Genomic DNA, 16,219 nt, shown 5'->3' on the forward strand with positions numbered 1-16,219 from the left:
CTGCAAATACACCACACTGTTTGGCCTTTATTTTAGCTCTTGAAGCCAGGTGACTGTTTTTGGACTTCACCTGCTGCACGGAGCAGACAATGTAGCTGCAGCAGTGGCTCCTCCAGAAGCGGCAGCAGAAGGAAGAGGAAGGTCAGAATGACACTGAGCAACTACTAGAGGAGCTGTTTCTGAAGCAGCACGATGCAGGCAGTGCCATTCCTGAGCTCAGACAACCAGCACTGATTGGCGGGAAAGAATCGTTCTGCAGACCTGGGATGACCAGCAGCTCTGAGAGAAATTCAGGTTGAGGAAAGCAACCTTTTTTGAGATCTGCACTGAACTAGCTTCGGTGCTGCACTGGCAGCATATCAACAGGTGGTGTCCCATGTCTGTTGTGAGGTAGATTGCCCCTCCTCAAATGTTACCAGTAGCCAGCCAATTCATTGTAGAGAGATGGACTGCTGGGACCATTGTCATGCAGCTGTGTGGTACCATGCATAAGGTACTGCTACGCTGGGCTATAAAGCTTGGTAATGCTCAGATTATTGATTGCCTTGCAAACATGGGTTTCCCAAACTGTATTGGGGCAACTGATGGGATGTTTGCCACCCACACTCAGCCTCAGAGCATAAGAACAGTAAGGGGTATTTCTCCATGGTACTCCAAGTCCTAGCGGACCACCATGGCAGATTAACAAATATAAATGCAGCGTGGAAGGGTCCACAATGCTACAATCTTTGGAACGCAGCTCTATTTACCGTAATGAATAAAATGTCCCAGAATAATGAATAATGTCCAAGAAGCACTAGGGACATTAATGGTGCAGAGATTATCCTCTGAGATCCATCTTACCCTCTGCTTCGCATTCACTGGCCACTTGGACAGAAAGAGGGAACTGCTTAGCTAACACCTCAGCATTGCAAAATGACAGTGGAGTGTGCATTTGGCAGTCTGAAAGGATGGTGGTGCTGTATATGGGCTATGTTGGAAGCTGCAGGCAAAAATCTTGCCCAAGATTATAGCTGCATGTTGTATTTTGCACACTATTTGTGAGAGTAAGGGAGAAAGCCTGCACGCTGGGTTTGAGGCTGAGATGCAGAGACTTGATCACCAGTTTGAGTAGCAGTCAGAGCAGGACTATGCGGGATGCCTATTCTTCTTGATTTGGCTCTGATCTGAAAATGTGCAGATGGACGTACATCTTTTTTCTGGGAGGAGGGATTATGAGCATTGCAGCTTCCTTTATGAGTGAAGGAACCGGCCCATTGTAGCACTCACTTGATCTTGCCTTGTACTTTTGTAAAAACCTTTAACATACAAAATTCATATTGTTTGTGTGTACCATGCAATGCCAACTCCTTATGCATAATTTGTTTAACTGTTTTTATTATTAAACAATTATTTAACAACCAGAAATAAACCTTTAATTAAAATACCAGTGAAACAAAGCTTTGAAGTGACAGTACAGTGGAGGGCAGAACGCACCAATTGGGTCTCCAATCTACCTGTGTCTCTTCTGTGTTTTTCTGCATTCCAGTGTATAGTGTCCAGGGCTCAAAGTTATCAAGGGTATTAGATGGCTTGACAGAGCTGGGCTCCCAGGAGCAATTGTTCTCACTCCCCTGAACCTGGGCCAGGGAAGGGAATGGCCTCTGGAAGCACAGGTGTGGGGTACAACCAGGAACATATGCTGGAGTTCCCAGCATCCTGTATTGTCCAGGGGCTGCAGAACACAGCTCGGTCCTGGAAGAGGGCACTGGATTGTCTGTGTCCCCACTAGCAGCATGCACTGCAGGAGTGCATTCTGAGTCTGTATTGCCTCTGCACGTCCCTGTCTTTCTCTAGAGTGTCTCTGGCCACTGCAACGCTGTCTCAAGATAGCTCCCTGTCTTCTTCTCCCTCTCCCAGACCTCAAACAGAACCTTCACCTCTCCTTTGTTTTCAATTTTTGGAGCACTCTGCAATGAGGTTTGCAAATATTTCATGCCGAGTTTTCTATTTCTTCTCCATCAGGTTATCCAGCCACTCAGCTGTGGATAAAGGTCCTGTCCTTGAGAGTTTGCTGCTACAGGTGTTGTGGCTGGGGGAGCAGGGAAATAAGTAAAAGAGATTATTGTTCAAATTCCAAAGTAGCTATTAGTTTTTAAACATGTATTTCTGATTTCCCCTCTCTAGGATTCCTCCCAGTCTTGGAGTGACCTCAGAGCTGGTAAGTGGTGAATGCGTAAGGAGGGCTACACAGAGATTTTTGGGCATGTGGTATATTCTGTATGGGTTTGCACTTGTGCCTTGGAGGACATGGAATGTTGGGAATTATGTTCCTGGTTTGGTTTGGCTTTGCAGTTTGGGTTGTGCCTTGGAGGTGCTTATATGGTGTTGGAAGGGTTGACGGGGAGCATCTGGGAGCAAGCTGGATAGTAATCCCCTCCAAATGTCCCTCAGGCTGTCCAGAATCTTGACGATTTTACACTGATGCAGGTGACTAGTGGGCAAAGAGTGGCTTTATTCAAAGAGCCAAAAGGGCAAACCAGATAGACTGTGAAGTTAATCACCAAGATGGCCTCCCCAGAAGTGCTGCAGGAGTGGAAGGGAATAGTGAGTTATACAAAGGACAATAACTGTGCAACTACCCACAGAACATCTGGATTTAAAAAAAAAAAAAAAAAAAAAAAAAAAAGGCAATTCTTAGTCTTAGATTCTGTTTTGTCTCCCCAGCAGACATGCTGAAAGTGTAGAGAAAAACAAATCAGGGTCTGCGCTCATTGTTTGAAGCCGTATCTGCTCCCAGTCCCTCTCTACGTGAGCCTGTGAAAGCATACTAAGCTGTATGGCTTTGCTATCACTTCTTTTCCTGCATGTTACAGAGCATTTATACCTAAACAGGGGGTGTACTCTTTGCAGGCATGCAATGTCCATGTCAACCTCATGTAAACAAAAATAGGAACCAACTTTCCCCCCCCGAAACCACTGTCTCAAACTGAATTTCACAAACCAACTCATTATTCAAACATGCTGTGGAAGGGAAGAGAAGGAGAGGTAGGGCGTGGCAGAATTTGCAGCTGTGTCATGCTGCCAGCTACTATTTTAAGCAGGCGAATGGGGGCGTTTACTAGGCAGGACAAACGCAGGGAGGGAAAACAAAAATAGGTATGTGCCCCCTGTGGCATGTGCTTGTAAGCAGTCAATGGTCAGGGCTTTAGTATGAGACAGAAGCAGACTGCCCAACTGAAGCAGCCGCCATTTTGAAAACATGTATGTGGGGGATGAGGAAGAGAGGCAGGGGCTGGAGACTTGGAAAGGCTGCCAAAGACTGGCTATAGCCATGGGACACCAGAACAGAAGCTAGTACCGCAGCATAGATAGATACTTACATGCAGAGGTTCCCTCCATAGGATCTGCCTCCTCAGTCCTAGCCTGGGTTTCTGGCTGGAATCAGGCTTGCTTCCTACATGGCCATCCTCAAATCCTGAGTCCCAAATAGATCCTGGCTTTCCAGGGAGAGCTCTTCACTGCATTCCTCAAGGTGGTCCTCTGATGACACTTGCTGCTTATTCTCAGTAGTGGAGCGGAGGGAAGATGGTGTAGGGTGCACAACCTCCTTGGGTTCAGTAATGGTATAATTGCTCAAAATCCTGCACAGCGCCTCAAAAAAATGGGCAGGTTACATTTCCTTACCCAGACTCTTTCCTGGCATCCCTGGTTTTAGTGTAAGTCCTCCTGAGCCTGATGCTTCTTCCCATATGGTGAGGAGACCTGGGGTCTCAGAACGGTTCCAAACAGCTGTTTGAGGTATGTTGTAAGGCTTCTTGAATAATATTGCAGTGGTGTTGATATATTCAAATTCAGGAGCAAATGGGCAAATTCTGATCCCATACCAGTTTTTAAATGGGGGAAAGAGACATCTGGCCAACTTGACCCCTTGAGCAATAGAGGGCAAAAAGGTAAACAGACAGGTCAGTAACAGACTCCTGCAAAGCAGTGTGGGATAGCAGCTGGAGGAATGCCAGAGTAGTGCACTGCGTGCACATGAATAATAGAATAACTCCGTTCACATGAAACTTAGTACTCTTTGAAAGAGGTCTTGAGTTTCCAATAACGCAATTTATCAGAGCACACTAACTCTGCATTTGTGTACATACAGGCATTTTCCCACTGGACTAATGAGTTAACGTGGACTAATCCCCTCCTTCCATGTAGACAAGCCCTAATACTTCATAGAGACCTTTGAAGAGAAAACACTAAGCATTAAATACTGAAGTGATTTAGATACACATTTGTATTTTTTATTAAAATGGAAGGAATTAGAGACCATTTGAACAGCTGCCTATCCAATTATTCCTTGCATCAATTATTTTGCTCCATTTTTTTTTCATATAACTCATTTAACCCGTTCTGCATTAGCTGTCATAACAAGGTTCTGAGTACCATTTATCCACAGCCAAGCAGAAGATGTAGAGTTAATCTAGCATCTGTGGTCACGTGAAACAGACAAAAGACTGGGTAATGGGAATGTCCTGCTGACCAGGCAGATTCAAGAGCCTATAGGGGAAAGAACATCATTCAGCATCCTTCTCATATATTGAGCTGGCAATATACAGCAGCATCAGAAACAAAGAGGGAAGTGTGTGACCTGTATCTCACCAACAAAGCAACTAACAAAGTGCAGATCAACTCCATAACTATGCCATAAAGGAGAACAGAGAAAGTTCCTTGAACTTGACAGAGTTCAAACAAGTGACTACGAAGTCTAACAGGTGATTAAATAAACTACTAGTCACCGAATAAAATATTCAGCCTACAGCACACTAAAAAAGTTAAAACTCTGTAAGTGCCAACTTTTAGTTATTACTATGTAGTAGGAGAACATTTTGCCCAAAGAAACTCATCTCTTACTTTTCTCCACAGAAATTGTTAACACATTATTCGTGATTATTTCAACTATTGTCCAGAATCATGGCCTGTCAGTGAAGGTGAGGTGGGAAAAGTGTGAGCAATACAACTGAGTGAGCTTTTTATTCAACAAAATAAAAACAGTGAAACAACATGACAATGAAAATAAACACAAGACTAGAGCTTAATGTCCTTACTCAAGTGTTCCAACTTAAGTAGGTGCATACTACCTGCCTAAAATTCCCCTTGGAGAGTTTCACTGTGAGATGGGCTTCTTTACCTTTTGTCCTGAACTGTGTGTAGTGCTGCTGTATACTATTAAACAGCAACTATGTTCCTTTTCAGAAGTAGCTGCATTTCAGTAGTGGGTGAACGGACTCTTATATACACTTTGGATGACAGGTACTATATGGCTGAAAGCTTATATCCCCAAATAAAAATCTTAAGATTTTAAGTTAATGGTGTATTTACATCTGCATTATTAGAGCATTAAAAAGTGGAGAGTCAAGGATTTAGTTATGAACTATAATTTATTAACCATCACAATGAGTGGCAATGCTTAATTCAGGTACTAATCAGCAGCCTTCCCCCGCTATTAATCAGAACATACATACAGGAATACCAGTGTGACTGATACCAAGTCAAACTGCTTTAATAAGATGGGAGTAACTGCTGTAACAGACAATGAGAATGAACTTCCCTGTAGGAAAGGAGCTAAACAAAGAAATCTCCAAAATGACTGAAGTCTGAATTAAATCAAGTTTACTGGTGACTGAACGCCAACTTGGACCCTGTGAACAGAGTGCTGGGAATGGTGAATGCTCAGTCTTTAGTGGAAGGAAAAGTGCCTTCCACATGCCCAGTGACTGATGCCTTGTGTGTTCCACTTGGGTGTGACACATTGGAAATCCTGCAGCAGCTTTAGATACACAATTAAAAGCTTGTAAATTAATAATATGATCAGTCCAGTAGCTTGTTATCTAGATACAAAAGGGATGGAAGGTATGCCAAACTCAAATTAGACAATGTATTAAGCTCTGTTTCCCAGAGGAGTACAGGAGGCAGGTTAGAATAGCAGGATAGACATTTTGTAGCTAAAACATTTTGTAGCATTTTGTTGCTAGAACAGTAAACCCTGAAACAGCTAATAGTTTTGACATTTAAATAGTCATTTTTATGATTTCAGAGTAAACACCCCGCTGAGCTAAATGAGGTACATCACACCTCTCAGAGTTGTTGTTTCAGAATGTCACTCAGGAAGAAGGACAAGGTGGGTGAAGTAATATCATTTATTGGACCAATTTCTGTTGGTGAGAAAGACAAGCTTTCGAGCTTACACAACACTGCATGCTACGGAAGAAAGCATTTGTACTGGTTACACTAAAGGATTATCAGTTTAACGGTCTAATTTTTAAAATTGATACTGTTAAACGGGTGCAAGAGGCTGTGTGGACACTTTTAGCTGACCTAAGCCTGGTTTATGTTGATTTAGTTTAAATTCTTTAGGCTTAAGCCAAACCTAAGTATTCTAGTCATAAACCGAAGTAAGTTTCTCCACAGGGTTTTGCACCCATATAACTAAATCAGTTTAAAAACCAATTTAGAGTAAAAGCAGTGCAACTTTTATGTTTAGACAAGACCTCAGAGCATGCTTTTTCAGAGCTATTAAATGGGACTAGAAACTTTATTTGAAAAAACAAAAAATAAAAGAGATTGCAGAGCACAATTCTGCAGCTGTAGAAGGCACGGGGCCCTGCTTACAATCTACCCTGGCAGACTTAAGGAGTGGGAATGACTTATTCTGGACAAAGTCATATCCATCCCCGCCCCCCATAACACAAGGTCTTTTGGGGAGGAAGAAAGTAATAAGAGAAGGGTAGAACTGAACATATTAAAGTAAGCTATTTATTCTCCAACACAGACCTTTTTGGGGTTTTAACCAAAACATCATTCTAGTGTCTACTTCCTCACTATTTTGTCACAGTAAAATAAAAAAATATAAATAAAACAGTCCTGTTTTCTGTGTGTCAGCCTTTGCTGTCTACATCTCCAGTCCAGCCCAGCAGCTTCCATACTTTCACACTACAGCTGTCCTCTAAATAATTCACCAAATGAATGCGAATTTTGATATCACTGCAGGGTTTCTTCTGGTTACAGTAACCACAGCCAGTGCAGTGACAGAGAAGGATTTATTGGCAGGAACAATTACAGCTCACAAGGGGGAAGGAAGGAAAGAGTTCTGTATTGATCCTGAATTTGGAATTCTCCCTGTATGGATTTTCAGTGTCCAACTAGCAGAGACTTCCTCTCCAGAAGCAGCGACATACATTAGATTATCCAATCACCTCGCGGGTCAATTCTGATAAAGATAAACAAAATAACAGAAGCAGCCAGGGTTCCAATCTGACACTGACTCACTCTGTGACCTTGGACTAACCACATCACATTGTGGCATGCAGTTTCCTCACCTGTGAAATGGGGATAATAAACTGACCTACTATGCTTCAAAAGAGAGAGACGTGGGGAGGTAAGTTCACTAATGGTCACAAAACATTAAGAAACGCAGTGGGTAATTGATAGAGTGCAGAGACTCAAAGGCTAGTAATTGTGCCATTTGTGGATCAAAACAAGAGACCCTTTCACATGAGATTGGGGAAGTTCACTGTGTGTTATCAGCTGCTATTTTAAATGCAATGGGAATCCCTTACCCACCGTTTGTCAAACCACATCCTTCCACTGCAGACTCCATGCATGATAGACATTAAGTATTTATATACCTATGCAGGCTACATTTAACTGTTAGTGGCGGGAGTTACAGTAAAGCTTGAGGATTTTAGGTTACTTGGAAAAAGAAGCCATTACTAAATACTCAGATGAGCTACAGTACTCAGCATAGCTGCAATGAGAATATACGGGGATTCCTCTTCTTCCCAAGGGGCCTTGTCTGTAAGGTATTCAGCCAGCTGGTTTTAAATCTGGGTTTTAACATCAGTTCCCCTGCCTCCTCACCCGGGACAGTTTTTGCTATCCTGAAGTAGGGGACTCCGATGCTGTCCAAAGAATGCTAAGAGTGCCTGGTTGGTCTCAGGCACAGCAAGAATCCCAGCTTAGCTATGCTTGGAAGAAAGACCTGGTGGCACTGTAGGTACAGACCCTGTCTTTGATTCTTGTAGAGGCAGTGGAGAAGCAGGTGCTAGGCAGACAAGGCCACCCCTCTCCCATGAAAGGGGAGGAGAAAGAAGCCAGCAAAACTCTCCTGGATCCTGTACCTTGATTATGCAGGGGGCAGAAAAGAAGCCTCAACTCCTCCCTTTCTCCACTGCTACACAGGAGATGAGGGGCAGTGGGAACTCTTCCTCCAAACATCAAGTGGGTAGGGAAGAGCCCATTCCTCTCTCAGAAGCCAGGGGGAGGGAATGTGGGGCTCCCTCATCCCGGCAGTCTACAGAGTGGGATTCTAGAGTTAAACAGTAATAGGTTCCTTGGAACTTCGGGGAAAGGGTTTGGCCTGACACAAGGGATACACAGCCATTTAAGTTTGGATCTTGGTCAGCAGAAGCCGCACGCACTCTTCCCTTCCCATCTGTAATAGCCAGTATTCAATCCAAGTCACTAAAATGACTTGAACCCACAGTGGTCACCATATATGCTATTCCAAAATAAATCATCAGAGACCCAAATTTGCAGTTCCGGATGAAACACCCCTCCACTCACGAAAAAGAAGAGGGAAACCACAGGTGTTCTTTACACAGCAGTGTTCTAGAATTCCTTTTCCCAGTAGCCTTAAAACAGATTTGCAACACTTTACAAAATACTGTATTGTAAAACAACTAGAAACAAGACAATGAGGCAGCAGCATTGTCCTTTTAATTAAAGGAAACCGACAGGTGATGCACTGTTTATGAAAGGACTTCATCAGCAAGCAGGATTATTTCTTGCATACTTGGTGAAAAGACAGTTTAGCTAGAAAGCAAGAAGGCCCCTGAAGATAAAGATTAAAAGAAACATCAAAACCTACATTCACTAAGTTATTCCTCTGATGGTTAGCATAAATCTCCTCCTGCAGCACTCAATATGGTTTCTTCAGCACTTTGCAGGTTGAAGAAAGCTCTGACAGCCCAAGTACAAGCTACATGTGGAGAGATGCATCCTGAAAAGCTTTACATTATGCAGTTTTAAACTAGGGCAGACAAGGCAGAGCGAACGCTATGTCATCTTCAAACAAGGTGGGCTATTTGGAGATTCATAATAGCAGAATAAGAAATCTTTTGGCAATTCTGAAAGCAATTTCATCCTCCTCCTTTACTCAAGAATCTCTGCTCCAGTTTATCTTAACTGGAGTTACAACTGGGACAAAATTCTTACTGGCCATTGGAGCAATGAAGGACTCAAGGAGAGAAGAGGTGCCTTGCTCCTGTATCTGATTTGTCGGACTTTGTGTGGTTCTATATTTTTAAATAGGAAGGTTTACTTTTCCAAGCATTTAATTTGAGAAATCGCAAAGGTGAGGAGATTGCAGCCAAAAAAAAAAAGACAGGTCTTTTGTTCTTATACTGTAATACAAATACAATATGACACTTAAAACTGCTGTGATGAGTCTTCTGTACAGTCTCAGCTCTACTCAGGACTAGTCCACAGGGACACAACCTCCCTCCTCCCCCACTGCCACTTCCTCTTCCTAAGAATCCCCCATATTTTCACTGGATCCCTCCTCTGACAGACTCACATCGCAGCCATCCTCCTTCAATTCAAGGACAGAGAGGACTTTTCAGAACTTACCTATATTACTCCTTAGATTAGAGGTTGGTGGTGTGCACTCCAAAAACATTTTCACCCCATCCACCGAAAGGTGGCCAAATGCACTGCACACAGTACTTGCAGACACTGTTGGCCTGAGGAAGTACCGTGGTAGCCTTCACTCAAACAAATACGATTTAGAAACTGGAGCAATAGGTTGCTCAAATATCTGTTTGATTTTAGGAAAGAATTAAATGGTGACAATGCAGTAATCCTTAGAAAGTCCAGTAGTAGAGAATGTTAAACACACACAACTTAAATGGGAACCCATGAATGCAACAAATAGCACTGAAGTTAATGAAAGAAGAATTATAGGTTGTACTTAAGGAACATAGGATGAAAGTTGCATTTCCTTATTCAGGATTTCTCATGAATAGCAAATTTCTTTGAAGTCAGACTATATATGTTAGGGAGGGAAGTACATCTAGTTCTGCTGTCCACACCTCAAGGACGACGCTGAGAAGCTAGAGAGGGTACAGAGAAAAGCCACAAGAATGATTCGAGGACTGGAAAACATGCCATACAGTGCAAGATGTAAACTCACTCTATTTAGCTCATCAAAAAGAAAGTTCAGAGTAATTTGATCAGTCTGTGAGTATCTATATGGGGAGAAGATATCTGATAGAGGATTCTTTAATATAGCACACAAATTTGTAACAAAAGCCAATATCTGGAAGTTGAAACTAGACATTCATATTGGAAATATAGCACAAATTTTTAACAGTGAGGGTTATTAATCCTTAGAACGAAGTATTTTGAACAAGACTGATGCCTTTCAGAGATATGTTCTAATTCTACCATAAAAGTTATTGGACTTGATGCAGGAATTACTTGGTAAAATTCTACGGCCCCCATTATGCAAGAGGTCAGACTAGATGATCACAAAAAATAAAAGTGAAAATTATGAATATCTAATGATTACTGCATATGGCTGGAAGTAGGGTCTCCAGCTTTCTTTTCCTACCTCTGTGGATTCACTGTGGCACCTTGTGTGTGTTTTGTTCTATTCTTTTAGGCTAGTTGTTTTATGGTAGTAAAATTGACCAGATGGGTTTAGATTTTATAGAACTATTGAAGGGTAGGTATGTATATGCTTTTAAATTTGGTTGTGTTTTGAGGCTTTGAATGGTTAAGAAAGAATTCACCAGATGAATCAAGGATCACGACCATAAATCAGGATGTTTAGGAGTTTTCATGAACACATTCAAGATTGTAATAGAAAAAAAGGTCAGATTCAATCATTACATTTTTTAATGTTTATTTATAGGTGCAACAACAAGCAGACAAATCAGACTTCATTCGCCTGCCAGACTTCAGAGAGACCTAGAGATTGGCACACAGTTCATCTTCAGTCTTAAATTACTAAAGCTTTCTTCAATTTTAACTAGGTATTGAGGTCAGAATCCTTAGAAAAAGCCAGATTACCTGTCTCCCACTCCTTAGCTCTCAATTGGGCTTAATGACATTGTTGTCACTAAAGTTGTCAATCACTTCTTAATTCAAAAGAAGTTGGCTATCCAGGATTCAGCCAGTTAGTTAACAGTTAATCAAGCCTGTGTCAATCACTTTCAGTCTGAGCCCCATGATCTACAAGCATGAAGACCTGCAGCCATGAGATGCATTTAGGATTTTCAGTAAATTTTTGGTCACACAGAAGACCATTCAAATTACAAGTAATTTCCTGCTTAAAAAAAGTTGCCTAAAGGAGGTGAATCTCACACAGTTTTACAGTACACACTGCAGGCTCTATATCTCAGTGATTTTCCTTAGACCTATGTGGGAGCAGCATTGGAGTACTGTGCAGAGCAACATGAGGCATTCCAGTCCCCATTCCAGTGCTGAGTACACTAGCTCCATAGCTCACCCACTTGGACCCCAAGTTGTTTCCCTACAAAGTAATCATAGGGTCACCAGGATGGTCCTGTTACAAGACTTCTGAAAGAACCAAATGCTGCTATTTAGCTCCCGATGTTTGGCATGTAGAGTCTACATTTACCATTGAACAAAGGCTTACCCAACCTCAAAATGCCTGATTTTCCCCTGACCTCAGGGGAGTAGTGAACATTTGACTTCTCTGTCCCATGAGATGCTGGCAGGCCCTGCCGTCCCAGGAGGCAAGAAGTGAGCTGACCATGAATAACTGCAATGGGTATACATGGAGCTAGATGTTTAGGTACAGTGATTCTTACTCACGCAGACAGGGTTCAAATGACCATCAAATATGAGGTCAAAGACATTTTCTGCAGGGCCATTGAGGGTTTTATGCCCCTCCACATACACATTTCTCTGGAGCACTGAGTAGAATCAACCCATTAGGATCAGGTGGGTGTGTATCCAATGCAATCATTTCCTTCAGTGATAGACAACCTCCAGGAAATGATTAATTTCAGCCCTTTCTGTCTTCTCTTTCCCTGCAATTAAATGTTTGTAACAATAAATAAAAAAAGTGCTACAATGCATTTACTTGATCTATTCTAAGGGACTCCTTCTTCTGAGTAAGATCAGGTAAGAGCCTTTGAGGACTTCAGACAACTCTACTAGCCTCAACATATCTTTAACATTTTAAACAAAAGAGCACTCAGTCTGCTTTACCTCCTCTTCTTTACGGATGTTGCACTGTATGGGGGTCACTTTGACTGGATTTGTGGAAGAGATTTTAGCAGCCAACTCTTTTGCCGCAGCTTGCAATCTATCAAGTTTACGAGAGGCAATAACTACATTGCAACCTGCCAAAACAAAACCAAAAATCCTTTAGACAAAAGCTGTTCAAATAGGACAGTTGTATTAGACATTTAATAAGATCAGAGGTCTCTAATAAGACTGGCAGCTCATTAACAGATGCTTAGAAGTTAGAGATCATCAGTCAGTGTTACTTTCTGGTCTCTCTGGGTTCTCATCTCTTTCCCTCATTTAAGTTCTGGAGGTAAGAAGGATCTACAATCAAAGTAAGGCTTATTTGCAGGGTCCCAAGGTGGTAAAGGGAGTAATTGAAAATTTGGCTGTAAATTGCTTCCACTCTGCTCTCCAGCTGCTGAAGTTATTAAGGAGGCCTGTAAGTTATTGAATGAACCCAGCACACAGAGTCATTACTTTGTTGTCTGTATCCAAGGCTGCCCCACCTATGAATTATTACCCTCAGAATTGTTAATAAAAAATGTTCAAACAAAGATACTTAAAACACTCGTACCAACATACACAAAACCCAATTTACTGGAGCTCAGTTAGTAGTATATGAATCTAATGCCCAAAAAAGTCGCTGGGTTATGGCCCTAGAGACCAAACTTCTTTACATGCAGAAGAGCTACATTATGGAGAGCAGTAGTGAAAGCTTCCCATATGCTGCTCCAGTGTTCCTTACCATCCTGAGCTGGATAGAGTGGGAAAAGAAGGAGCTCAGTTTCCATGAACCTTTTAATCTTCGGCTTTCAAAGCTCAACATGCAGGAGGATGGGGGACAATTAGCAAAATAACACTACAGTTGGCACTATGTGTGGACACTTGTTTGCTAAGATCTAGACGCCTTCAAACAAATTAGATTCACATAGTCTGCCAGTGTTCAAGACTACTTTAAAACTTCATTTAAGGTTTTACTTTATGAAGTACACAAACCAGGCCAAATTCATCCCTGGTGTAACTCCAATGATTTCTGTGGACTTGTGCCAGGGGTGAAGTTGATGCCTCATTATTTCCTGACATTAACATAGAGGGAAGTATGCCAGCAGCATGCCCCTAGAAATTAGTAAAAACGAGAGTTTTGTAGCACCTTAAAGACTAACAAATTTCTGTGGGCATAAGCTTTTGTGGGCTGCAACCCACTTCGTCGGGTGCATCACGAAAGCTTATGCCTGCAGAAATTTGTTAGTCTTTAAGGTGCTACAAAACTCTCGTTGTTTTTGCTATATACAGACTAACATGACTACCCCTTTGGAACTAGAAATTAATGTTTCAGTCACCCAGTGCTATTGTCTTATGTTAGCAGATTTATAAATCCTGCTCAGACTTAAGTCTCCTGCCTGTTAGCAGGAACTCCAGTCCTTTTCACAACAACCTGACTGAAGGAGTCAAGTTATTCATGAACTTTGAGTACCACTTAGAGCAGCAGTGTTCAAAGTCTTGCCATTCCAGAAGCAGCATTTCTGATCACCAGTTAATGGGTAACACTAATTCAGCAAAGATTTATGAAAGATGAGCCAATGAACAAGAGCAAACAAAAAATACTAATTATCTGTATAACAGTACATCTAGGTGAAATATGGCACTTATATTAGATGAAAACTGTTAATACATTCGAAGTAGCGAATGGGAATGAATAACCAACTAGTTTCTGCTTATGATTTACAAAAGAAAAATCAAGTGTTATGTGGCTATATAAGGCATATTAGATTCTAGTCTTGACCTATGCCAAAGCAACACCAGTGCAGATTTTGGGCACATATTTTGCCAAGTACATGGATTAGAAATAAACAACATTGGAAAAGTTGTTATGCCCAGATTTCAGCTGATGCAAAGCATTAAAGACTCATTCTTGCAAATTCTTTATTACCAGGCATTGTGCTAACTACCAAGAGCGTACCCGTGGAAATCAGTGAATGTACTCAGGAATAAGTACTATGCCCAGTAGTAAGCATTTCAGGACCTTGCCCGAGAACTCTAACAAAAGTCATTGCAAAATACTGGGTGTTGAAATACTGTGGAAATGTGTTGCAAGGGGCTTAGCCATGGACTATTACAAACAGATCAGGGACAAATAAAATCTTCCAAGCAGTAATCCCGGATCAGCGATTACAAAAAAAGTCCATGACACGCCCATGGCAACAAGATGCATATTGCAACATCAAGACACTTTGGCATGACTATTTACATGAGGTATGCCTTTTCTCCAAGCTTACAGGTGAGGCGGCAATTCTAAGGCACTCCAGTTCTAAAAGCTCTTGCAGCAGATATAGGAAGTTCAGAGACTGAGGCATTACTTAACCACCAAATTTGTACTAGTTCATCTGTATTGAGTTTTAAATCAAGTAAATTACCGAATTCAGCTAAACTGATTGAAGACTGTTCATCCACTTAGCTTTGTTTACAGCTAAGAGGTGCTTGTGCCAGTCACAAAGTGGGAGTTACTTAAACCGGGGCAACTTTTGTTTCCCCGATGTCACAACAAATGCATTTCCACCTGCCAGTGTACCACCTCAGGCTTGGATCTTATTACAGGCTAATCCAGGTGAGAATTTTGAGAGGAGGCCTCCAGGGACCAGAGAACAACCACCACCCGTGACTGAGTGCGTGACTCTCCTCCTCCCAAGCCAGCGCTGGCACTCTCCTTGCCCGCTCTGTAGAGCTGGGAGTTAAATGATCCGGCTTCTGTCTCTGCCACAGGTTTGCCAGGGAACCTTAGTCAAGTTACTTAGCTATGCTGCGTGCCTCAGTTTCCCCCCATCTTTGCAAGAGAGACCAGGATCCCAGGGTGACCAGAGCCTGAATGGGTGTTTGTAAAGCATCTCTGCGAGGGGTCTGGGTAGCTTCCTCCCCCACTCATCTGGGCAGGGGGGTCCCTGCTTCCTTCTCCCCCACCCCCGCCTCCTCAGGGGACGGGCTCCCCCTTCTCCGCCCCGTCCCCCACGCCCGGCCCCCGGCCCCGCTCCCCACCTAGGCCCAGCAGGTCGGCGCTGATGGCCTTGCCGATGCCGGTGCCGCCGCCGGTCACGATGGCCACCCGGTTACGGAACAGCCCGGCCGCCAAGACCCGGCAGCAACCGCCGCTGCCCGGAGCCGCCATCTTAGCCGCGCAGCGCCGGACCGCCGCCACGCCCCGCCCCGCCCCATTGGCTCCCCATTGGCTCCGCCCCGCCCCGCGCACGTGGCCCCGCCCCCAGGCCCTGCCACGGGCACTCGGAGGGAGGCTGCGCCGGCAGGAGCTTCGTCCCCCAGCCCGTGACCCTGGCTGGGGACAGCGCCCTCGGCCGCCCGCAGGAGCGCCCGGCAGGAGCAGCCGAGCCCCACTGCGGACCCGGCTGAGAGCCGGGAGCATCTACCCCCCATCCCCATCGCAACCGAGCTGGGGGGGCGGGAGCATCTACCCCCCATCCCCATTGCAACCCCCCCAGCGCAACCCAGCTGGGGGGCGGGAGCATCTACCCCCCCCATCCCCATTGCAACCCCCCATCGCAACCCAGCTGGGGGGGCGGGAGCATCTACCCCCCCCATCCCCATTGCAACCCCCCCATCGCAACCCAGCTCCATACCCCCCCATCCCCATTGCAACCCCCCATCCCCCTTGCAACCCAGCTGCGGGAGCATCTACCCCCCCCCCTTATCTCCATTGCAACCCCCCCATCCCCATTGCAACCCAGCTGGGGGGCGGGAGCATCTACCGCCCCATCTCCATTGCAACCCCCCATCCCTCTTGCAACCCAGCTGGGGGGCGGGGGCATCTATTCCCCCCCCCATCTCCATTGCAACCCGGCTGGGGGGGCGGGAGCATCTACCCCCCCTTATCTCCATTGCAACCCCCCTCCCCATCGCACCCCAGCTGGGGACGGGAACA

General features: G+C 44.0%; 1 protein-coding gene across 1 annotated transcript in view; it reads right to left on the reverse strand.

Moving 5' to 3' along the window:
* Positions 1-15,477, reverse strand: part of PECR (peroxisomal trans-2-enoyl-CoA reductase) — a 31,097-nt gene extending 15,620 nt beyond the window's left edge. The window contains exons 1-2 of the mRNA XM_067570051.1: positions 15,322-15,477; positions 12,271-12,404 (exon numbers count right to left, since the gene is read on the reverse strand). Coding sequence (XP_067426152.1) covers positions 12,271-12,404; positions 15,322-15,451 — 264 coding nt within the window. The 5' untranslated portion in view covers positions 15,452-15,477. The remainder of the gene's footprint in view (positions 1-12,270; positions 12,405-15,321) is intronic.
* Between the last annotated feature and the right edge of the window lie 742 nt (positions 15,478-16,219).

The sequence above is a fragment of the Emydura macquarii genome, unplaced genomic scaffold, assembly GCF_026122565.2.
Source record: "Emydura macquarii macquarii isolate MOO-44397 ecotype Brisbane River unplaced genomic scaffold, CSIRO-AGI_Emac_v2 contig_2988, whole genome shotgun sequence".
NCBI classification, from domain to species: Eukaryota; Metazoa; Chordata; order Testudines; family Chelidae; genus Emydura; species Emydura macquarii.